Here is a 23,899-nt window from a genome sequence, read left to right as displayed (position 1 = left end):
TAGGGTAAGTCTCGTAGGCAAGCTACTAGCCGGGTGTTGTTGAATGAGCTGGCGGGTTCAGAGTCCTTCCAGTAAACGACTTGGCTTCGTGGCATTGCCATGATGGTCAGGTTCGGACAGCTAAGCGAGTCCGAGTCGAGGTCGAAGTTGTCATCTGAGTCTGGGTAGGAGTCGAACTGGGGAGCAGTTCGAGTCCCAGTTAGATTCTTTAGGAGGAGCACGGAGTACGATGCGGTTGAATTCCTCAATTCGAAAGGGAAAGGAATCGAGGTCGTGTCCGATAAGGACAATTTTTTGATTTCTTTCGTGATTTCAGGAAGAAGGATCTCAGTGGATGTGATCTCGCCGATTTGTCCTTGCCGGGGTGTCTTCGTGTTCGCGGGGTTGATCAAGTGGCTAACGAAACCTCCTGATCCGTCGGCAACGCAGGCCCACGAGCCGAAGATGAAGGTGGTTCCGGCATCAATCGTCGGGAAGCTTGTTGGGTATTTTAACGATGCGAATTAATCCGCAAGCGTACGGATATTGTCGTAGCTTTCACCTGGGAGTATTCAAGGGTATCATTTCCACAGGGAACGTGTGTGCACTAACTCCTAACTCAGTCGGTCCAAGGACACACCAAGATTAAGTGGCAAGGCTGGAGAGGATTCCTACGGTAGCACTAAAGATGAGTTAAAGGTCGATCTCTCGGACAAGACTTGCTTCGGGCACTGGCTTACCCCTGAAATGGTCAGGAGACTCCGGCCAACGGCTCTACGCTATATGCAAACGTGGAGGGCTACTAAAGACCGACAGGGCTGTCACCACCTGCGGCCTACCTCAGAGACCGTGGGATATAAGGCAAATGAAGGTAACCCATAGCCTAGACACCTTGTCTATGCTACTGATTACTACTGCAGTCTAACTACGTCTGATATCCGGTAGGAAACTACAGCACGCCATATAAATATAGAGCGACAAACCCGCGAGTAAGAGAACTGATCTCACCCATACGAAAGTTCTATGCAATACGGGAATCACAAATACTAACTTACTCATACCAGAGGAAAACAGCATCCGTAGAGGTACAAGACCGGAGAAGACCGCCGACAGGCCCGGTACTTCCCCGAACTACTCCTCACCCTCCCCCTACTCTAAGAACTAACCTAGGCAGGGCCCCACCTTTGCAATGGAGTTCTACATCTTCTCTTTTGTGGTGTCCCTTGAATGTGTGGTAAGAGGTCCTTCTTATAGTGCTTGAGGTTGGTTCCCGCCATCTCCCCGTATGGAAACGTGTCAAACCGCCTTTAGGAGGATCAGATTAATCTTCCCACCAAAATGCACCTGGACAGGACTCAGGGGGGGTTCGGCCAAACCAGGGGTTCGGCCGGCCCCACCTTGCTGCCTCTGGCCACCGTCCTTCTCTGGGAGACTGCCTGGTGGGCCCTGATGTCAGATAGTCGGTGCCGGGGCTTGGTTGGTCGGTTTGGTCTATCAGGTGGGCCTCTTTTGCTGTTGCTACACAGGACCCGATATTTTGTGACTTCGCCTGCGTATTCTTCGTCTTTTCTTCTTATTCCGGACTTGTGCTCCTGAAATCAATAATTCTCCAAAACAACTATGGAGCTAGGTGTTGACACTCACTAATGATCATTTCTAGGCGTCAACTTGATCAGAAAATCATGAGAGTTTGCATTTCTTACACGCATCTTTATCCAATAAAGTCCCTAAACCACACACCACCTTCTAGAAAATGTAAGTTGTGTTTTTGAGCTAATATGCAGATTGCAAGCACACTTTGGCCCAACATAAAATCACAGAAAATATCATAGCGACGATTCAGGCTCATTTGGACCTAGTGTAGCCCAAGAACCACACCAAAATCAGTCAAGACAAGGCAAGCCCCAGCATTCAGACAAGAGGAGGCCCAAGACAGCCCGTTGGAAGAAGATGGGGGCGGTTGGCGGCCCGGGTAGGTCGACCGACCTACCTGGTCGGCCGAACTAGCCCGTGGGCCCCGCCGCCTCAACTTTGACACGTGTCACCTCCTCACTAGTTGCTCAAGTCGGTTCTGCAAGATCTCACCCATGGCTCCTTGCTATAAATACAAGGGGGTAGAGATTATGACACACACACACACACCACACTTCCTCTCCTCTCTTGCACTTCTTGCATAGTCTTTAGGCTTAGTGGAGTTTAGGAGAAGTCTAGGAGTCTTCGAGTCATCGGATCTGCTCGAAAGTCTGGTATGGGTTCATCTCTAGCTCTCTCTCTCATGTAATATTCGGTTGTTTGTAATAAAATTAGACTATGGTTACCGATATCTGCTTGAAGTATGTTTTGAGCTATCGGATATATGCTTCTTGATATGGTTGCGTTTTTATTCAATGCTTGCATTGCATGATCGCCCTGTGCTTGAGATGGTTATTGTATCATTCTTAGAACTCTGTCAACTGCTCCAGTATTTGTATGTTTGCTCTAGTGTGATGTCTGTCCATCCGGAGGGTCGGGGCTCCACGCGGGACACTAGAGTATCCCTTACTAGTTTAGACATGGTGTCTAGATTAGCTAAGAGTTGCTGGATGTCAACTATAAACACAGTTTGTAGAGGTAGCCGGCAGGTGGTGACAGCCCTGTCCGAGCCCGAGTAATCCTCCACATTCGGTATGGGGGGTATGACGTACATAAAGCCGTCGGGGTGTACGGGCTCCTCTCGTTGCTTCGATAGCAGTCTCCCTATTGTGTAGTTTAATCTCTGAAGATCTAACCAATGAGATAGTATAGATATAGCTAGCATAGCACAGTTGACTTGAGCTCTGACTTCTGCCTTGCTCCCGGCCTAGAGAACCTTTTATCTTTTCTTTTGTTTATTTATCCAAGAGGATAGTTTGTGTGTGTGTCACACTACCTCCTACCATGTTATATATCTTACCCCTGTTTATGCATGAGAATATCCAATCTAGATAAAGTTCATCAACTAGTCTATATCTCTTCACTCACCGCCTTCCCTGCGGAAATATAAATGACACCCCGGTATACTCTAGGATAAAATGCTACAGCGGTATTCCGTGCGTTTGCAGATTTATTCGTGGTTCATGAAATATTGCCACCCTAAATTGGCGTCTGCGGGCGTCATCACTGCTTTCCCGGTGGTGACTTTGGTAGGTGCCAACAAGCATTTTTGGCGCCGTTGCCGGGGAAGGCACAGATTGAAGTATATAGACAAAGTTATGAACAAAATCGAAATTGGTATTCGCTTGCTAAACAGGTTTAACTTGTCTTTGTTTTCTTGTCTTTGTTGATATGAAAACAGGGTAGTGTATGACCGGTTTCGACTTGCCGCAAAACTTTCATTCAGATCCAGGGTCACTCTTGTGGAGGACGCGAGCTCGTATCGTATCACCTCGGGTATCATTCTCAGCAGCCGAACCAGTCATTGTATCGTCGTCAGCTTCTCGAGCTATGACCCAGAAGACACTCCATGATTACTCTACTCCGTTTGCTAACCAAATCCCTACCAGACCCGAGGTTAACACCGGAGGGGAAAATTTCGAGATCAAGACGGGTCTTATTACGATGGTGCAGGGCAGCCCTTTCTGTGGCAAGGCCAATGAGGATGCCAGTGCTCATCTCCAGTAGTTCCTGGAGCTCTGCCGTACTTTTGTTATCAAGAGTGTATCGCAAGATGCAATCCGGCTCTGTCTATTTCCGTTCTCTCTCTTGGGAGAGAGAAGCAATGATTTTATGTTAACAAGGCTGTTGTGGACACTTGGGACAAATGTGCCAAGGCGTTCCTATCGAAATTTTTCCCGACGGGCAAAATCAATGTTCTTCATGGTCGGATTTCGATCTTCCAGCAGGCATCAAATGAGTCAATTCCTGAAGCTTGGTAGAGATTCAGGAGTACATTCTAGCGTGTCCGCACCATGGAATGGACAATTGGCTTATTCTACAGAACTTCTACAACGGGTTGACACAGTCATCCCGTGATCATGTGGATGCCGCTGAGGGTGGAGCTTTCTTCTCACTGACCATTGAAAGAGCTACATCATTGATCGAGATGATGGTTTCCAACCAAGGTTGGAGAGATGATCGCCTCCAACCGCGCCAGCGAGGTATGCACTCCATCAAGGAGACCGACATGCTCGCTATGACGGTTGATCTCCTCCTCAAGAAATTTTAGGATTATTCCCAAGATAAGGCTCAAATGCAAACACTTCAAGCCTTGGAAACTCGCATGACGTGCGAGGTCTGAGGGAATGTTGGACATCCGGGCGATAATTGCCCAGAAACCCAAGAGGAAGCTCTATTCCTCAATGGCAACAATGGGTTTCGTCCACAAGGAGGACAGGGGTGGAATCAACCACGCCCATACTATCAAGGAGGTAATGGAAATTCAAATTCTATCAATCTTAACCAACCTACCTTGAGAGATCTTGTCTACGGCCAAGCGAAGATCAATAAGTCCCTTCAAAAGAAGTTGACCGCTACAGACAAATCTATGGAGACCATCCATGCTAAGATGGACGAATTCTCCACCGCTATGAAGAACCAGCTAAGTTTCAACAAGGCGCTAGAAACTCAATTGGCTTAGCTAGCTGCTGTTACACCTGCTGCTAAACTAGGGAAGATTCCGGGTTAACCCGATTCAACTCTAGAGAGCATCAATATCATAAATGCTATGTGGAAAGAACCACTTAGCAGGACACCCCCCAGCTATGCAGAGAAGCTCACACGCCTAAGAAGAGGTGCGTGGGGTGAGTTAGCAGCCACAATAAGAGAAGATCCCAGAAACCCAGTGATCAGCTGCTCAATCTTTGATTGTGAATTTGATCACGCCCATTGTGACCTTGGAGCTAGCGTCAACATCATGCCCAAGGTAACATTCGAAAGCTTAGGTTATCCATCAATTTCCCCTACCACTATGTGTGTTCAGCTGGCAGATTCCATGATAAGATATCCAGAAGGAGTTGTGGAAAGGTTAATGGTAAAAGTCAAGAATACCTATATATTGGTGGACTTCGTAGTCCTTGATATGGAAGGAAATCTTGGGATTCCGCTCATACTTGGGCGACCATTCCTCAAGGATACAAACGCCAGAATTGATATAGGGACAGGAAGAATCAGCCTCTACATCATGAGAAAGACCATGAAATTTAAGTTTCAAAATAAGTGGGAGGTATTCCTGATTCATGAGGATAGTGATAAACAAGGGTTATGAGTAGAACACCCGGTTGGGATGATCAAGATTATCACTCCCCTTCTAAGCCAGCTTGGAAGGATTGAGAGATTCATACTCCACCAACCAAGCTAGTGCAAGACGACCAGAAGATCCCCGACTTCATCACCAATACAGTGTGGGAAGATCTGGAAATCGTCTATCCTACATACGAGGATCATATTCCTGCGCCGTCTACGCCATCAAATAAGACCAAGAAGGTATGGCGCAAGAAGAACAAGACGTCATCGACCGCTACAACTTCTCCAGGTACGGACGAAACGACCTCAACCTGATCAGGTATGGAGAAAGGTCCTGCTTTTCGGACCCTAAACCAAGAACTAGCTTGGGGGGAGGTTCCCTCCCCTAAGTCAACTGTATCCCTTTACTTGCTTTGAATAAAATTTGATAAAAAAACTTTCAAAAACAAAATAAATATTTACTGCTTTATTTCCCTTTTCCATCATGCACGGTAAGAATGTTTTAACTCCTTATGATAAGTTGAAAGGATGAATTTTGCTTTGTTCTACCATGTTTGTTGTGCCTAGTTGAAAATAAGATCTATCTTGAGTTTAAATCTATTGGTTATGCAAATATCTTGCCAATGAACCTGAAAGTTCTATGGGTTGCATATGCTTGATCCAAGTCTGAGTTGTTGTGAGTATAGATATGGTAAATAAGGTTGTGCATGTTTGTTATAGTGATGCTTGAAGTCTGGAGTTGTTTTCAAAAATCTAAAAAGGCAAGTTCCCAGTGATATGCAATGTCCTACCAGAGCCATATGTAATATTCCATGAAAAACCTTACACATATGCTGCTTGATGTTCTGTTGAGTTTTGTCAAATTGTGTGACCCTAATGAGATGCTTTTCATGATTTCTCGATCATAAGCACATACACGTCCCATCCATTTGCTACATTCCTACACTAGGAATTAGCACCATCATCCATCCATTCCACATTAATAAATGCTCCGTCTCTTGGTAATCTCTCTCGTAGAACATCCCTGAAAATAAAATAAAGTCAGATTATAGTTGCCCCGAAAAGAGAAAAGATAGCATGCCAAAGAAGCATGACCCAAAAAAAGAGAGAGAAAAAGGGGTAGCCATGTCTCAAAAAAAGAGATAAGGGATGATTCAACAGAGAAAGCCATTACCTCAAGGAGTAAGCCACATCCATCCATCCATCCACTCATACACCTCCACCCTTTGATCGAGATTGCATGACTTGTTTCTCTATGGATCCTCTCTTTGACTTTACAATATATGAAATGCAAGTATGTCCTGTTCATATCCCACCTTGAGTTCCACAAAGGCTTTGTAGTAGTAGGAAAGAGCGGAGGCAGATACTGCCCTGGTAAGGAAAAAATAAGTTGAGTGCCTCGAGAGTGTTATCCTGGGAACTTTGCCATGTTTTCAAAAATCTTTCGAAAAGTATCTCCAGATGGATTGCAGATCTATGAGCAAGTTAGTACTTGTCTATGCACCGTTCTAACTCTCAACAACCCAAGACATGGAGACAACTAAAAAGCCCCATGAAGGAGTAAGGCAATTGTGCAAAGGTATGATAGCCAACTTATTTAAGCTTATAGATGAATCTCTTTGCTTCAGACTATGACATGACAGGTAAGGTACGAGTCAAAGTGATTTTTTGATCAACAACCTGATTTGTCCTACTTTACTCGGGACGAGCAAAGGACAGCTTGGGGGATCTTGTTGACGCTCACTAATGATCATTTCCAGGCATCAACTTAATCAGAAAATTATGAGAGTTTACATTTCTTACACGCATCTTTATCCAATAAAGTCCCTAAACCACACTTCACCTTTTAGAAAATGCAAGTTGTGTTTTTGAGCTAATATGCAGGTTGCAAGCATACTTTGGCCCGACATAAAATCATAGAAAATATCAGAGCGACGATTCAGACTCATTTGGACCAAGTGTAGCCCAAGAACCACACCAAAATCAGTCAAGACAAGGCAAGCCCCAGCATTCAGACAAGAGGAGGCCCAAGACAGCCCGTTGGAAGAAGATAGGGGCGGTTGGTGGCCCGGGCAGGTCGACCGACTTACCTGGTCGGCCGAACTGGCCCGTGGGCCCCACCGCCTCAACTTCGACATGTGTCACCTCCTCAGTGGTTGCTCAAGTCAGTTCTGCAAGATCTCACCCGTGGCTCTTTGCTATAAATACAAGGGGGTGTAGAGATTATGACACACACACACACACACACACACACACACACACACACCACACTTCCTCTCCTCTCTTGCACTTCTTGCATAGTCTTTAGGCTTAATGGTGTTTAGGAGAAATCTAGGAGTCTTCGAGTCGCTGGATCTGCTCGAGAGTCTGGTATGGGTTCATCTCTAGCTCTCTCTTGTAATATTCAGTTGTTTGTAATAGAATTAGACTATGGTTACTGATATCTGCTTGAAATATGTTCTGAGCTATCGGATATATGCTTCTTGATATGGTTGCGTTATTATTCAATGCTTGCATTGCATGATCGCCCTGTCCGAGCCCGAGTAATCCTCCACGTTCGGTATGTGGGGTAGGATGTACATAAAGCCTCCGGGGTGTACGGGCTCCTCTCGTTGCTTCGATAGCGGTCTCCCTGTTGTGTAGTTTAATCTTTGACGATCTAACCAATGAGATAGTATAGATATAGCTAGAGTATAGATATAGCTAGCCTAGCACAGTTGACTCGAGCTCTGACTTCTGCCTTGCTCCCGGCCTAGAGCACCTTTTATCTTTTCTTTTGTTTATTTATCCAAGAGGGTAGTTTTTGTGTGTGTCACACTACCGCCTACCATGTTATATATCTTGCCCCTGTTTATGCATGAGAATATCCAATCTAGATAAAGTTCATCAACTAGTCTATATCTCTTCACTCAACACCTTCCCTGCGGAAATGTAAATGACACCCCGGTATACTCCCGGGTAAAATGCTACATCAGTATTCCGTGCACTTGCGGATTTATTCATGGTTCCTGAAATACTGCCATCCCAAAATTGGCGTCTGCGGGTGTGATTGCTGCTTTCCCGGTGGTGACGTTGGTAGGCGCCAACATTAGGTTAGTGATACAAATATGTGAGTAAGAGGCATGGTTTTCGTTCTCTTGTGAGTATAGTTGACAGTCATATTTTTCACTTAACGACCGTCAACAAAGCTGAAGTCGAAGGATGCCATCGAATTCTTCTAATGATCGTTGGAGAGAGGCCCCACGGTGGGCGCCAGCTGTCGATGTTTTACCGTCGGGTTCTCCGAGGGGTATCCCGAGGAGAGTGGTTATGAGTAGGGACTCGCCGAGATCAGAACGCGATGCTGCAAGGAACACAGAGATTTAGACAGGTTCAGGCCACCGGAGCGTAATACCCTACGTCCTGTGTTGTGGTTTCTATTCCCTTAGGTGTCATTCCATGTCTTGGAGGGGTTCTTGTCCGCCCTTATATATCTTGGGGGACGGGGTTACACGGAAAGTCCTAGCCTAGTACGTTTAAAGTCCTACTCCGAGTAGGTCGGGTAGTTTCCTTGTACTTTAGCTAGTTCTACTACTGTATGTTGGTACTTTGTAACGTCACGAATAAAATCCGCAAGCACACAGATACCGCTGTAGCTTTCACCCAAGAGTATTCCAGGGTATCGTATCCACTGAGGAACGTGAGTACGCTATCTACATGTTCAGGCTCATCCAAGGACACACACGCAGGTGTGGAGAAAACAGAAGAGAGGACTTTCTAGATCTAGAATCTATGCCTAGAAGAAGAGATCATGTTGCCATTATACTTCGAGCTACCGGTTTTGACCGGATTCTACAAGCCGATAGCTCCAGTAATAATGCTCTATCAAATATCCAAACGTGGAGGATTACTCGGGCTCGAACAGGGCTGTCACCACCTACCGCCTACCTCTACAAACCGTGGGACTATCGGACAACTGAGTGGTATAGTCCAACCTAGACACCACGTCTACACCTTTCCCTACTAACATTAGCTCTGGCCAAGACTACCCTTTTCTATCCGAGGTCTTAAGCTAAGATCAAATGCTACTCGGTAAGCATACACATCAACTAATATAAGGCAGAGATGATAACTTGCGATCTAAACTCTAATTCTAAATAAACAAAGAAAGTCTCGAACACTTACAACCGAATAAGCATCTGTCGAGGTACAAGCGGAGAAGAGTGCCGACAAGCCCGGCACTTCCCCCAAATCCTCCTCACTCTCCTCCTCTTCTTCTACACCCCCTAGTCTACCTAAGCATCTAGGATGAAGGCCTCAAGCTCTAAGGGAGAAAGGTGAGTTGAGTTGGGTGTGTTGTGTGTTTCATTTCTTCACCCCCCCTCTATATTTATAGGAGGGAGCCACGACCGAGGAGGGTGTCTTCTGCAGCTGATCCTTAGCAAACCGACCTACGCATCCAATGGTGAGCCTCCACGTGGCAGAGTTAAGTCAGTGGGGCCCATGAGCAGGTCAGCCGACCTGGCTGGTCAGCCAGCCTCCCAGTGGGCCCACTGACCTTCCCTTATGGTCCATGGGTTACATGCTGGGCCCCTTGTCATTGGCATGGGTATTGGCTTTTGTCATGGCGGTTTCTTGCTCTTGTGGGCCCTCTACTCCATATTCTGACCGTGTCACATCCTGATTCGCCGGAACATTGTGTCTTGGATCATACCACACCATTATGCTGCAAAATTAGCTAGAAATCACCTGCACATATTCTGGAACATCATCTGTGGAATTTGTTAGTAAATGAGTCTATCCTAGCATTTATTCCACATTATGATTCATTTTTGTGCAGGAGTTGACGGTCAAAATAGGTCGTTAGTGACCGTCAACAAGATCCCCCGCACTTGGCCCTTTGCTCGTCCCGAGTAAAGGTCAGGATTGAGGTGCAATGGCAACTTTCTGATAGAACATCCTGCACAAAAGTTATTCCATACCTTGCCCTTGCTTGTGAACTTGAATGTGTCTACCATGATGTCTTGAGTTGTTGAAGAATGGAATAATCTTGGCTTCAAGTGTCATCCTGTCATGCTGCCAGACTTGGGGATTTTTGAAAAAAAATTCACAGAAAATTATATTCATGGTCTTACTCTCTTCCATGGGTCTCTCATAATTGCTCATAGTTTCTTACCAAAACTTATTCCCTATTCTACCTCACCGGCTTTGATGGTATATATGGAGTTTTGACGGATGGGGGTAGAATGGAATCTACTTGACTCAAATCTGTTGCAAGGTCAAAAATTGGATCCATGGGTTGATACTTAAATTTACGACCTGATTAGGCTAGTGCACATATAAATACATGCTCCTTTTCATGTCTGACTTTATTTGCTGGGTCATGCTTCTTTGGCATGCCATCTTTTCTCTTTTTTTTTGGGTCATGCTTCTTTGGTATGCCATCTTTTCATCTCTCTTTCTCTCTCTCTTTCTTTTTTTTGAATACTATTGTCAGACAGTATTTAAGGAGCTTGAGTTTCATGTGAATATATAACCTTTAATCAAGAGCATAAACAAGGTAAAATCATGATGGGTCACAAAATTTGATCAAGCTCAACATGTAGCCAAGAGACATAGCATGAGATTTTTCAAGTGGAAGGTAACATATGGCTCTGGTAGGATGGTGAGTAAAGAGAAAAGACCATGAACTCAGTTTTGTTTTTAAATAAAATTCCCAGACTGGTCAACATGAGAGAGATGAACAACTTTAAACCAGATATATCGCGTTAGTCAACAACTAAGTATCATGGGGTCCTATAAGATATGGTTCACAAACTTAAGCACAGCATGAAAAACATTTATGCAAGGCATCTATCAAGAACTCATGTTAGCACATTTCTTAAACACTTTCAGATTTTGGAATGTTATGCTCATGCTTAGAAATGCAAAAAGGGAGGAAACAAGTGAGGTAGTGCAAACTTAGAAGTCGGAGCGGGAGGTGCGCGTGACATGTGAATGTGTAGCGTCATGGGATCTCCCCCCCCCCCCCACTTGTTTTTGACCTGCTCATCGATCATAGACAAAACAAAAAAAATATGAAAGATAAAAGGGCTCTGCCGGCATTAACACCCGGGAGCCAAAGTTCACAATCCAAAATAAACCAAATAAGACTGGGCCCGACTCAACTGAACTAAACCTAAATGAAAAGACTAAGACTAGCGCCCAAACTAAAATAATCCACCCCTAAAGGGACCGATGAAACTATGCTCCGTCCACCCTGATCTGCGTCCCCCACTGAGAGTCTTGGCATGTAGTGCACCCACTGATTTGTACCCAAAATTTCCACTCTGTACAAATCGACGACTCAAAATACGTCTAGCAGATCTACAACTCCATCCAACGGATCAGAATCGTCTGCTTCGGGTTTTTTACTTTTTTACCACTGTAACAAAGGGCACTCGCTCGTTTAGCACTCTTAAAAGAGCTCCTACATATTTAGCACTTCTGTAGCTGCAGCTCTTACACTTTTACCACTTTAGCTGATGTGGCACACCACGACGATCTGACACGGTGGCGCTGAGTCAGCAAGCTCATGGGAAATGTCCTCGCTACCCCCTGATCTCCTCCTCTCTTCTCTCTCTCCGACAGCTGGGTCCCGCAGCTCCTTTCACTACCAGGTAGGCCCCATTCGTCAGCTTCATCTTCGACCTCTGGAAGGGACACACAAGCCGCGGCCTGGTGCGCACGAACGCCAACATCCCTGGCCGGAGCACGTGAGCTCGTCGCCCCCACCGTGCCAAGCATCCCGTGCGTTGCGCCAGACGTCTTCTCCGACACACCAGCCCCGGGGCCCCTGCTCCTCGCCGCAGCCGCCGTCTCGGCCACCATGATGGGGCGCGGGGGCACGATGCGGACGCCGGCCAGCGCCGCGACGGCGAGCAGCTGCGTGGCGGACAACACGAGCGCGGTAGAGGCAAAAACGAGGGGCATCAGACTCGAGCTCGAGATCCGCCTCCTCGGCCAGCTCCTTGGGAAGCAGACGCCGTTGGATCTCGTCGCGGCTGTGGGCATGGCGGTGGTGGTGCTCGTGGTTCGCGCCGCCGTTGCAGCTGCGCCCGGTCCCGTGGCCGTGGTTGTGCGGAGGCTCGCCATGGTTGTGGAAGGGGCAGGAGGAGTTTGAGGGGCCGGCGGCGGGGGCGGGCCGCTAGGAGTAGTAGGAGGACGCGCGAGGCTACGTCGGCGCATTGCAGGGGCTCGCAGAGGTGCTCGAGGAGGCCCGCGATCGGGATCCGTAGCCACCGGGATGGCCTCGCCGGCGAGCTTGCGGGGGTGCCGCACAGGAGGGTCGGCGCCAGCGAGGAGCTCAAGGCCGGCGGCGGGGAGAGAGCAGGCCCTTGGGCGGCGCATCCGGGTCGGCCGCGGCCGTGGCTAGGCGCCGCGGGGAGCAGAGCCATCGTCATGTTCGTGGGAAGGGCGTCGGGGTGGAAGACAAACCTGACGAGTGGGGGCCACCTGTCAGTGAGAGAAGCTGTGGGACCCAGCTGTCGGAGAGGGACAAGAGAGGAGGAGATCAGGGGCAGCGAGGACATTTCGCATGAGCTCAGCGCCACCGTGTCAGGTCGTCGTGGCGTGCCACATCAGCCAAAGTGGTAAAAATATAAGAGCTGCAGCTACAGGAGTGCTAAATATGTAGGAGCTCTTTTAAGAGTGCTAAACGAGCGAGTGCCTTTCTTTATAATGGTAAAAATGTAAAAAAACCCGTCTGCTTCAATGTGTTGAAGCGCCCACGCCCGCCCCGTCGCCCGCGGCTCCAATTCCGAATCCCCCACCCTCCGTCCACCTCGGTTCGAAACGCCGCCCACCAAACTCGCGAGAGAAAAAAAAGGCCCGCTTCCTTCGTCTCCGCCTCCGTTGGCTGGGCACACCGCCGCCTCCTCCTCCTCTGCCGGCCAGGCGCGGTGTCGGCACCTCCTCTTCCGCGGGGAGGACGCGCCACCGGCGCCGCCTCCTCTGCTGGCGCCTCCCCCATCCCACCGCCTCCTCTCCACCCTCCTCCAAGCAATCGCCCCCGCCCCTATCTCTACACCGCGCGCTGCCGCAGTCGCTGCCGCAGATCAGGCCACCGCCGATGCGCCTCCCTGCCTCCCTACGACCGCCGGAGTTCCACGTGCTGACGGGATGCGCACCGGCAAGCCCCGACGCGCCAAACCCTAGATCTGCGTGGGCGCGGCGGCGACAGCGGCAACGCGAAACACAGGGCGACGGGCCGACGGCGTGGAGCAAGCGACGAGGCAGGGCAACGGCGCGGATCTCGAGACACAAGGGCGCAAGGCAGCAGCCAGCGGCGGCGGCGCGAGTCGTAGGGCGCAGGCATGATTCCTCGGCCGGGAGGTTGGGAGGCACGGGCTGGCGACGACGGAAGGGCGGCGAGCAGGCGATGGTGAGGCGCTGCAGGGCAGCGATGAGGTGACTTCAAGTTCGTCCTCCAGTGCAACGGCACCAACAACTGGGAGTCCTCCAATGTAAGTTCTCTTCTCGCCTGAGAATGATTTTACATGTTTACTCGCTGCTGATTAGTGAGTAGTGGCTTCTTGTTAGTGATTAGATGGCATTTTCCTGGTTTGCCTCATGTTAAATTTGACAACAATAGTGATTTTTTTGTAGGAAGGGAGATCTGTTATGGAGGAGGCATTGTGGCATTGCCTACGAAAATAGCTGGATAATAGAGGTTATCTCTGAATACCTGTCAAAGTATACATTAAAAATGCTATGCATAAAGAATTTGCATTGTTAGATCATTGTGTTGGCCGACAATTCTGTCTGTTTAAGTTTTTATCTCATCCTTTTGAAGTAATTTTGATTGCACTACTGAACATGGATTCACTCACAGGGTTAACAAACTATTTCCCCATTTATCTCTTTCTGTTTTGGTTAACTGCCACAAGTCGCTAGAGTGAGTTAACGTGTAGAGAAGCAGATCGGAGAGAAATGGTTTGTCCAACTCCACGTGCATCTTTCCCTCTTATTTCCATTATTTTCTATTTAACTCATTTTATTTACTAAATCTCAGCCTGCTATTGCCGATCAATTGATTCTGCAATAATCATATTAGCTAATCACCCATGATGATAGTTTTGTTTTGTTCTGATGTGGTATATCTTTTTGTTTAGTTTTTTTTGGAGCAATTGGATTATATTATTTAGAGTGAATGGCAAGGGACACTGAAATCTGACAGGTAAAGGGCTACAGTGGCTGACATCATTTTAGTCTTTCATGAAACCGTAGGTTAGTTTTGTCAATCAATTTAGGGTACAAGATATTACTCGTCACCGTTGGCTACAAATTTTAGTTGTTACCACTACCTGATGAATGAAAAAATAAAATAAAAGATTGATACTAGCATCATTTATATACTTGTTGTCCACAAAACTGTAAGATATTAATTTTGCTGCTTCCCTGCATGAATTCAACACCAAATATAATTTGCCATGTTGACAGTGACCTGTTTCTTTGTTGGGATTAACCATGACTTCAGTTCCTAACATGAATACTGTTGCTAAGCAGATGATTTTCTTATTTGAATAGCTTCCTAATTATCCTTTATTTTGCAGAACTTGGTGTTGCTTCCTAATATCTCCTGGCATGGACAACATCAACCCAAAGGTAAAAATATTTTGAGTTCCTAATACTATGATGCTTGGTATGGAATCCAGTTGTTCAATTGGTACTCTATCTAGGTCCCTTTGGAGAGCATCGATAAAAAGTATGGTCTGCTTCCTAATTGATGTTCTTGGCATTAGCATCAAGACCGACGTTGATTGGATTTAGGGATCAAGGCCGACGTTGTGGTGGCTTGCAGCCGCAGACCACTTGTGTTGGTGCTTTTTTTTCCTGGATTGGTTTGGTCGTTCTCCCCAAGATTGCAGGTTCTGCTGCAATAAACAGTTTCAACGTTTAGGGCATTTCTAGCTGAACTGAAATGGTGATCTCGCAATTGCATTAGAATTAGGCTCTCCAGTTGATTCACGTATTCTTTCTTTTGATATTGGCTTGATAAATGAGAAGCATGAATCTACTATTTAGTTTCTGGGTATAGGATTCGTGGCTTACATGTTGTGCACATATTGAGATTATTTTCTTCATAGATATCAACCGTGGCATGTCATGATGTTAGTGTAACATTTTGGTTTATTTACACTTGAGTTCTATTCATGAATTTGTTCCTTCAAAATGCAGGACAAGCAGGCTATAAAACATACTTTGGAAGAAGCTAGGAGGTGCCACGGGCTGGTGCTATGGCTTGATTTTGATAGAGAGGGTGAGAACATAGCATATGAAGTGATCGGAGTTTGTACAGGTTTGTGGACGTGTGTTAGTTAAGTATTAGGCTACCTTAATGATTTAAGTATTAGGCTAATTTTAACGAATTTGACTGAACTTGTGATCCCTATCAGGTTCTATTCTTCATAAACATGTGGGAATCAGACAAATCATATTAATTTGTTTTCAAATTATGATTCAAGTATTGATACAAAGGTAAGACTGAACTTTGGCTTCAAAGCAAGTGCTGTACTGCATGGAGAACATACATACATGGAACCCTGAGTCGAGTTCAGTCTTAGAAGTATATAGAATCCATGTTTAATTGACTTCAGTTTATATGGAAGACTAGATATATATGATTGTATGTTCAAAACCACACACAATATTCAGACTCAAATGCCAAAGTCATGCTAGAAAGCTTTTTGAATTTAGTTATCTATTACATATGGGTGGCTCAAATTAGATTGTTGGGATGAATTAGCTTGTTTATGCTCAATTTGTTAGCGCATCAAGCATCTAAATGTAGGCTTTGAAATATATAGTTCTGAATGTGCTTCAAGCCGAGAAGCAAGCAGCAGCTGATCGAGCTCAACAAGGCATTAACACGCATGCCCAATCCCAGTAGTTATGCCATTAACTGTGTTTTCTTTGTGATATACTTGAATTCAATGGTGGCTTGGCTAGACATTGTTACTGTGGCTCTTATAGGTCTAGCAATAATTGTTTTGATCTGATTCGAGTAATTCCTATTTTGCTGTTGTTCACTAATATTCAGAATTTCAAAGTTTCTTTTCATTCGTCAATGTAGATCCTTGTCATTTCTATATCAATATGTTCAGATTCTTTTCTGCATACTCTTCCCATAACTAAATGTAGTGAGGCACTTTGCTTTCTCTCTATTTTTTCAAATCATGTATAATACTCCTCTCCTTCTAAAGTAATAATTGATTGAAATAAATGAATATCTGCTTCCTGATTTGGAGGGCAGAGGTGTATATGCCTCAAATAATAGTTAAGATGCAGGGATCAGATTAGCTAATCACCCATGAAGATAATTTTGTTTTGATTGATTGGTATGACAGGCCTACATCCAGAATCTTGGGATGAGCCGGATGAAGTTCGAGTAGCTGGAGCACGAGCTCTATCAAGCCATGCACCAACAGGTTCACTACCAATCGAGGCTTCCATCATTCTGCTTGAGAATTTGAGTACCATCATTGTGAAATCCTGTTACTCCATATGTAGTCTGAATATATGTTGCTCAAATGAAAGCATATTGTACCAAATGGCAAAGTAAACTTTGAGAAAAGGCCAAGAGGAAGGCATATATATGATACTAGGTGCATACCCGTGCGTTGCTACAGGTGCCAATATTTTTAGCATAATAAGACATCATTCATTACCATGCAAACTACAGAGAGAGCTAACATCACCAACAATAACCATTGTCATGATTTTTGCCATATAATAAAACATTTTTTTTGCCAAGAATTAGAATTACAACAACAGGTATGTAGCAGTAGGAAGGAGGATATGTCAGGTAGCAGTATTAAGTTTGAACCTTCAATGGTTGCTAGCATACCCATCTGTTTCTGGAGCCAACCAGGTACTCCGTCAGCGCACGGAGTCGCAGGGGTGTTGAGGACAGCGGTAGCAGTATGAAGTATGAGCAATCCATTTCCTCGCCAATGCTCAACTGCGCCCAAAGCCGATGTCATTGTAGTTGTCGGTGATTGCATTGCCTACCTGGAGACTTGCTGTTCTTGGAACTGCAAAATGAGGTTCATCATTTTACAGGAAACTGGAGCAGTGACCACAACAATGCCTTGATGAAAAAGGGGCGTTGTCATGAAGGAAAGCCAATACCAGTCCAGCAACTGGGACAAACTTGGGATTAGGCCCGACCCTGACAAACTCCACTCCTGTAGATGACCAAGGAACAGTATGACAACAATGGAGAGAAGGGTAATCTAATTCCTGAATCTCTTGGTAAGAACCATGATGAAAGTGTTCTGACAAAAGAAATTAAATCATCACCATAAAGCAACTCCATTTAGAGAAAAAACCATCCTCCTCAGCCTAGCCTTGCAATTGTCTAGTTTCACAGCTAGCAATATTCAAGGGTTTCACAGTAGACTATTATTTTCTAAGCCCTTTGAAATTATATGGACCTGAAATATGAATCATTTTCAGATTTTCAGTGAATTGATTAGAACCAAAAGCCAATTGGGCTCAATATATACAACAATGTGGTTTTAGTTATCTATATTAATAAAAGTGTTAAAGAAAATGGACACGTGTTAACTGAACTGACCTTAGATAAACAAGCACTTGACAAGTCATGTACATGCAACATCAAATTTTGAAACCATGATTCAATTGTAATGATGAGGGGAATTTGGAACTGTGTGAGAGAACCCACCTTTTCCAAGTGTTTGGCACTTGAAGCTCACCACGTACACGGGGAAGACCCTCATGTTCATGTCTTTGCTCCAGACAATGCCGATTCTCCATCTTGTCGACGGCGGTGTCGTAGGAGTCGCTGCTGGGGCGGGACTGCAAGGACCCTGCCTAGACAACCTCCGGAAGGCCCATCAGCACGTGGCGCGGCACAGAATGATGTGTGCCTTGCCGCTCCCGTCTATCTTGGCCAACAATGCACTGATCAAACACAAACTAATCCTTAATTGATACACTCAAGTCATTGATGAAAGCACACTTAATATAATGTTTTCCAATTGAAGATTGCTGTTCTTAAGTCCTAAGACAGAATCAAGGTTGTCCAAAGATTGTTAACTGAACAACTACATATAAGATGCAAATCTGAGCTTCCATATCAGTAGCTCAATAATAAAAATTATAACTTTAGTATCTATAAACATCTTAAAGAAAGCTCAACATTCTCTTAACCTCGAAGGAAAAAATTTTCCTCAAATGCCCAAGCTAGTTTGCATCTATCAACACTGCAGTGTCAGTTCACAGCTTAATCGAATCATTGAATTAAACAAAGGTTGTTTGGCAGCTAGAGCATACATTGCATTCTACATGTACGCTTTTGTGTTCTGCTCTACATAAATGTAATTGTGTCTAGCTAAAACTTGCAAATTCGAATCTAACAGTTATTATTAGCATAAGTCGTGACTCCATATTTTCAGTGTTAAAACAAATTTGGGGAGTAACCAAGTATTAGATTAGGATCAATTATTTCACAATGAACAAAATTGACCCAAAATTTATCCCCTCTTACCGCAGTACATAAATAACACAGGCTAACAGTGAGGATAACTGGAGTCTTCTAAACATCGTAATGTTCTAAGAATCAAAGCGATCAATTAGGTGATGTGCCTTTGAATCAAAATAGAATTAATATATAGTTATCGAGATTTTATTCACCACAACCTGTGTATGTATGCCTATTGAAAACATTTGTTTTCTGCTCGAAGCAATGAACCAAGCAATCTTCATCTAAATGGAACATAAATTCATTATGAACGAAAATCGAGATTTATTAGTCAGAAAAAACATTCACAGTAGTACACTGCTTGAAACAAAAAATAAGTAGCACATCTGGATTAGCAATAAAGCAAACATTCAATGGTGTTTTGTTTAGAATCATACTGTGCTTCCCCTGCTCATCTCCCTCTGGCCCTGAAACAATTAACATAGGTCTTAATCCTCTGCCAAACGGAGTTTGCCAGAACAATGCTCTAATTCACGTTATATTTGTCAAACCTGGCGAGGTGACGATCTCTTTGAGATTGACCAGTTGCTCACGTTCTGGTGGTGCAGCTTCTTGAGGATTTTAAACTCCTGGATGCCTGTGATAGGGAACTGGCCCTGAATTCAAAACAAATGAGATCCGTGAACCAGTAGGTATTTTAAAATGCAAGCAAGGGAATACTCACGCCCTCTCGCTTGTTGTCCATGCGAATCTTCTTGACTGCCACATTTACTTCCTCTCGGTCTCCTTCGCCAAGAATACTTGCCTGGCACCAGTCACAACAAAAAGCGAATCAGTGGGGGCGCCTAGCTGGGCTGATGTGCAGGCACCGTGCTTGCGTGATTGGGGAAATCGGGGGAGTTTCAAGAGATGCGTACCGGTAGGTGCCCTCCCCGATCTGCTCGAGCTTCTTGAAGCAGTCGACGCTGCGGCATCGGGCGCGACGGGAACGCCGATTTCCACCGGGTTGTCATCCTGACGTGGGCGCAGATCCGTGCAGCGGGGACGGTTCGGGCAGTGAGGAAGGCGCGCGGCAGGCGAGTATGCATGGTCCGGCGGTGGGGAACAGTGAGGTCAGCCAATGACGGCTGCATTGAGGCGCCGGACGGGCGGTGGGGCACGGCGACGACGACCCCTTTCGCGAAGAGGAGGTCCTCTCGGATGGATGTGTCAGACGAGGGGCGTGCGCCGTGAACTCGCAGATCCAGGAGCCCCTTCCCCTGGATAGAGATTGACTGCGGCAGGGACGGCGCTTCGAGGAGTAGTAGTGTGGCGTCGGGGGAGGCAGCGGCGCGATGGGAAAGGAGGGGTGCGGCGACAGGGAGGCAGGGGCGCGTGGGCGGAGGAGTGAGGCGGGGGTTTTTACATTTTTACGCTCGTCAGATTATAACTCTTAGAATGACACTTACAACTATATCAGTGGAGAGAAGTTTGACTTATATTTTTACTATATTTGCTGATGTGGCACGCCACGCCAGCCCCATGCGCTAGTGCCCGGTCAGCAGGCTCGGATGAAATGTCATTTCTACCCCTAATCTGCTCCTCTCTCCCTCTCCGACAGCTGGGTTCCACAGCTTATCTCGCTTCCATGTGGACCCCACACGTCAGCTCTCTCTCCTACCTCCAGCACCAAAGCCACTGCCGTAGTCGCACGGACGGGGCTGGATTTGTCATGGCATTTTGCCCGTGGCGCGCACCACCGTCAGGCCTCGGCCGTGGACCTTCACGCCTCGCCGGCAGTCCCCGGCCACGGCCACCCACGCCGCCGGGGCCGAGCGGGGTAGGACGGCGAGAAGAGCTCGCAGGCGGTTGCGAGCAAGAGCATGTCCGTGACGAGCAGGCTCGCGAGGAAGGGGAGCAGCCACCGGAGGTCACCAAACGTCCGTGCAAGGCCAGAGCTGAGCCCCAAATTCTTCCTCATTTCCTTAGCAAGTGCGCATTCCTCCCCCTCTAGCTCAACCGATGCTCAGTGGATCCCATTCTTCAGAGTAAGCAATGTCCTCCGGCGATGTCTCGATTGCAAAGGAATTGGTCATCACGAGAAGCAAGATCTGCACCCAGATGTGCTCAGAGGGGAGCGGAATCCTCAATCATGAAATTCCAAGAGCGATTGTGCTCACCGGCGGTAGCAACGACCGGGAAGAAGGCTTCCTAGAGAACTCGAGCTCCCGCTCGCCGCAAATGAGTGCACCGGCAAGCCCGTGCTCCGCACGAGCAGCAAGCAACCGCGTCACCGTGTCGGCTTTGCGCGCCAAGACCCTGCCCTGGCGGCGGTCAAGGAGGTCGTGCTCGCGTGCCGTTCAGCGCGGCTTGGCTGCGCCCCGGTGAACTGGTTCGCGGCGGCGGCGGTGGCCGTGGCCGTGGACTGCCGGCAAGGCGTGAGGGGCCGCAGTTGAGGCGTGACGGGGGTGCGCGCCGCGGGCAAAAGCTTTGGTGCTAGAGGTAGGAGATGGAGCTGACGCGTGGGGCCCACATAGAAGTGAGATGAGTTGCGGGACCTAGCTGTCGGAGTGAGGGAGAGAGAGGAGCAGATCAGGGATAGGGAGGACATTTCACTGAGCCTGCTGACCGGACGCTAGCATGTGAGGCTGGCGTGGCATGCCACGTCAGCAAATGTGGTAAAAATGTAAGTGAAACTTCTCTCTGCTGATATAGTTGTAGATGTCATTCTAAGAGTGATAATCTGATGAGCGCCTTTCGTTATAATGGTAAAAATGTAAAAACCCCAGTGAGGCGGCAGCAGCGGAAAGAGGAGGAGGAGGAGGAGCGCGGCGTCTGGGGAGGCAGCGGCGCGATGGGAGGAGTGGCACGGCGCTTTGGGGTGGAGCGAGAGGGAGGGCGGCGGATCGGAGCGAGGGGCAGTGCATCGAACGGAGGGGGCGTGTGGATCGGAGCGAGGGTAGGGATGGCAATGGCTACCCGAAATTCGAAACTCGATGGATTTTTTTGTTCCATTAGAGTATTGGTTTGGGTCAGCTTTTAAATCCGTGGATTTATTAATGGGCATAAAGTTCTACCCGTTGGGTTTATGGGCACGGATTTGTTCCTATAATACCCGAACCCGTAAACACATGGGTTTTTTAAACCCGATCCAACATAAGGCAATTGCCATTTTATTTGTGAGTTTATAACAAATTTAACATCTCTTTCTTTTAATTCTTATTTTAGTGAACCCTTAAGTGCTGGGTATGGGTATTTTCGCTTTGCAATTGTCGTGTTTGTATATGGATATGATGGATTTGTAATTTTGTATGATGTTATGATCATTTCAATATAGAGCTTGCTATTTTATTTTTGTTTCCTTTTGTAATTTTTAGTGAACATAGATTTCTTACTCATAATACGCTACAAATGATGTTTACTTTGTTAAACTTATTGATCTTGAGGAAAAAATGTATAGTAAACTGCAGACCCACGGGTAACCCATGGGTACCCGCTAACCCGATGGGTTTGGGTTTGGGTTTGGACAAAATTTTAACCCGCCACGGGTATGAGTTTTTTAATGGGTTCAAATATTTTTCATGGGTTTGGGTTTGGGATGGCAAAACCCGATGGGTTTAGACCCGTTGCCATCCCTAGCGAGGGTTGCGGGTGAGACGAAAGTGGGAGGGTGACCTACGACGGGGAGGGGGGTGACGTACGAAGGGGGAACGACGAACGAAAAAAAGTTACCCTTAGCCTCTTTTTAGTAGTAGAGATAGAGATTTGAAAGAGAGATAATGCATCTCATAGATCATTGCTTGTACCCAGTTTTAGTGTAAAACTAAGCTATTTTGTGTACACTTTATATGTACATTTGTATCTAAATCATTTTATGGTTAATGACATATTTGTACCATTTGATGGTGTGCGACTTCTATGGATGCTGCATTAGAGATGCATGCTGACAAGTATTCCCTCCATCTGTGGATGTGTTGTTTTGTGTACATCTAAAATTTTTTTGTGGCGTTAGCACGGACACCTTACTAGTGATAACTAGGGGTCTCATCTCAGATCCCTACTCAAAGTCTTGGATCCCTAGGGCCTCAACAAGGCGATCCATCTTTTCATCAAGGAACTTGAAATAAAGGTCGAGGTCTTCTTGCATCTCTCTGATCTCCATCCTCAACCTTTGCTGAAATGTGTCCAGTCTGACATTGGCCATATGAGCTTTTGTGAGCTCATTGGAAAGTTTCCTCATCTCAATCTTGTCATGATGATCTTCTGCCTTGGCCCGTGGTCTCACTCCAAAGATTGTGAGGCGTGGCTGGAGTGGTGGCTCATTAGTAGATATCTTGTTGCGCCGGTAGTCGTGACTGATTATCCGGCCCTCTTTGGTCACCCAAGGATGCACGTACTCCTCATCGGGCTTAAGCCTTGGCCCAGGTGTATTCTCATCTTGAAACAACTTGACTGCGAAGACCTCCAGCTTCTCCTTTGAGGGTCTGTTTCGCGGTTTGCGATGCCGTCCCTCTGCTGGAGGTGTTCCACCAGGCGATGGAGAACCACCAGAGAAGCCGGGAACCGAACGGTCTCGTGGGGAAGTCAGCCGACCAGAGTGGTCGGCCGACCTACCCCTGGCTCCCCTCGGGTCCCTCCTTCCGGGGGTGCTTCGAAGCATTGTTGGCGAGGTTGTGGATACCGAGAAGATCTCTTCTTGAAGGGCTTCCGCGAAGTATTGCTCCATAAGGCTGAGAGGATCATCCTGGCAGGATTCGGGCGCAACTGTTGACGCTCACTAATGACCATTTCCAGGCATCAACATGATCAGAAAATAATTAAAGTTTGCATTTCTTACACGCATTTTTATCCAACAAAGTCCCTAAATCACATTTTACCTTCCAAAAAATACAAGTTGTGTTTTTGAGCTAACATGCAAGTTACGAGCACACTTTGGCCCGACATAAAATCACAGAAAATATCAGAGCGACGATTCAGGCTCAAATGGACCAAGTGTAGCCAAGAACCTAGTTCAGACCATTCAAGACAAGCCAAGACCAACGGGATTAGGACAAGGCAGCCCAAGACAGCCTGCTGGACGAAGCTGGGGGCGGTTGGAGCCTCGGGCAGGCTGACCGACCTACCAGGTCGGCCGACCTGGCTCATGGGTCCCACCGCCTCATCCAAGCCACGTGGCGCCTCCTCATAGGTCCCCTAGGTCGGTTGCAAGGGTCTCACCCTGTGGCTTCCTGCTATAAATACAAGGGGGTAGAGAATAGAACACACACACACCTCACC

At 46.7% G+C, this 23,899-nt stretch overlaps 2 protein-coding genes across 15 annotated transcripts; one reads left to right on the top strand and one right to left on the bottom strand.

The window, feature by feature from the left end:
- The first annotated feature begins 12,936 nt into the window (after positions 1-12,936).
- Positions 12,937-16,847, top strand: LOC120699845 (DNA topoisomerase 3-alpha-like). 10 transcript variants are annotated; one of them, XR_005685686.1, is made up of 8 exons: positions 12,937-13,661; positions 13,804-13,867; positions 14,030-14,130; positions 14,310-14,374; positions 14,751-14,802; positions 15,376-15,496; positions 15,594-15,675; positions 16,545-16,847. XR_005685686.1 is itself a non-coding variant. In XM_039983934.1 (6 exons), exons 3-6 carry the CDS (start codon positions 14,782-14,784, stop codon positions 16,567-16,569), a joined length of 249 nt encoding a protein of 82 aa, XP_039839868.1. In that variant the 5' UTR covers positions 12,940-13,661; positions 13,804-13,867; positions 14,751-14,781; the 3' UTR covers positions 16,570-16,847. The 10 variants fall into 10 exon arrangements, 2 of the variants coding, with proteins under 2 accessions (XP_039839868.1, XP_039839875.1); XR_005685684.1 differs by having other exon boundaries at positions 13,790-13,867; positions 14,030-14,374; XR_005685672.1 differs by having other exon boundaries at positions 12,938-13,661; positions 14,030-14,374.
- A 44-nt stretch (positions 16,848-16,891) lies between these two features.
- On the bottom strand, positions 16,892-20,032 carry LOC120699822. Of its 5 annotated transcripts, none has more exons than XR_005685658.1 (7): positions 19,561-20,032; positions 19,368-19,448; positions 19,195-19,299; positions 18,862-19,110; positions 17,881-18,123; positions 17,329-17,447; positions 16,892-17,231 (listed from the first exon to the last, which is right to left on the bottom strand). XR_005685658.1 is itself a non-coding variant. In XM_039983906.1 (7 exons), exons 1-5 carry the CDS (start codon positions 19,774-19,776, stop codon positions 18,034-18,036), a joined length of 522 nt encoding a protein of 173 aa, XP_039839840.1. In that variant the 5' UTR covers positions 19,777-20,032; the 3' UTR covers positions 16,892-17,231; positions 17,329-17,447; positions 17,881-18,033. The 5 variants fall into 5 exon arrangements, 4 of the variants coding, with proteins under 4 accessions (XP_039839840.1, XP_039839853.1, XP_039839845.1 ...); XM_039983906.1 differs by having other exon boundaries at positions 19,081-19,110; XM_039983919.1 differs by having other exon boundaries at positions 17,368-17,447; positions 19,081-19,110.
- Positions 20,033-23,899: the final 3,867 nt, after the last annotated feature.

Source organism: Panicum virgatum, chromosome 1K (genome assembly GCF_016808335.1).
Source record: "Panicum virgatum strain AP13 chromosome 1K, P.virgatum_v5, whole genome shotgun sequence".
NCBI lineage: Eukaryota > Viridiplantae > Streptophyta > Magnoliopsida > Poales > Poaceae > Panicum > Panicum virgatum.
Note: the sequence above shows the minus strand (reverse complement) of the source record. Positions and strands in the feature narration are given on the sequence as shown.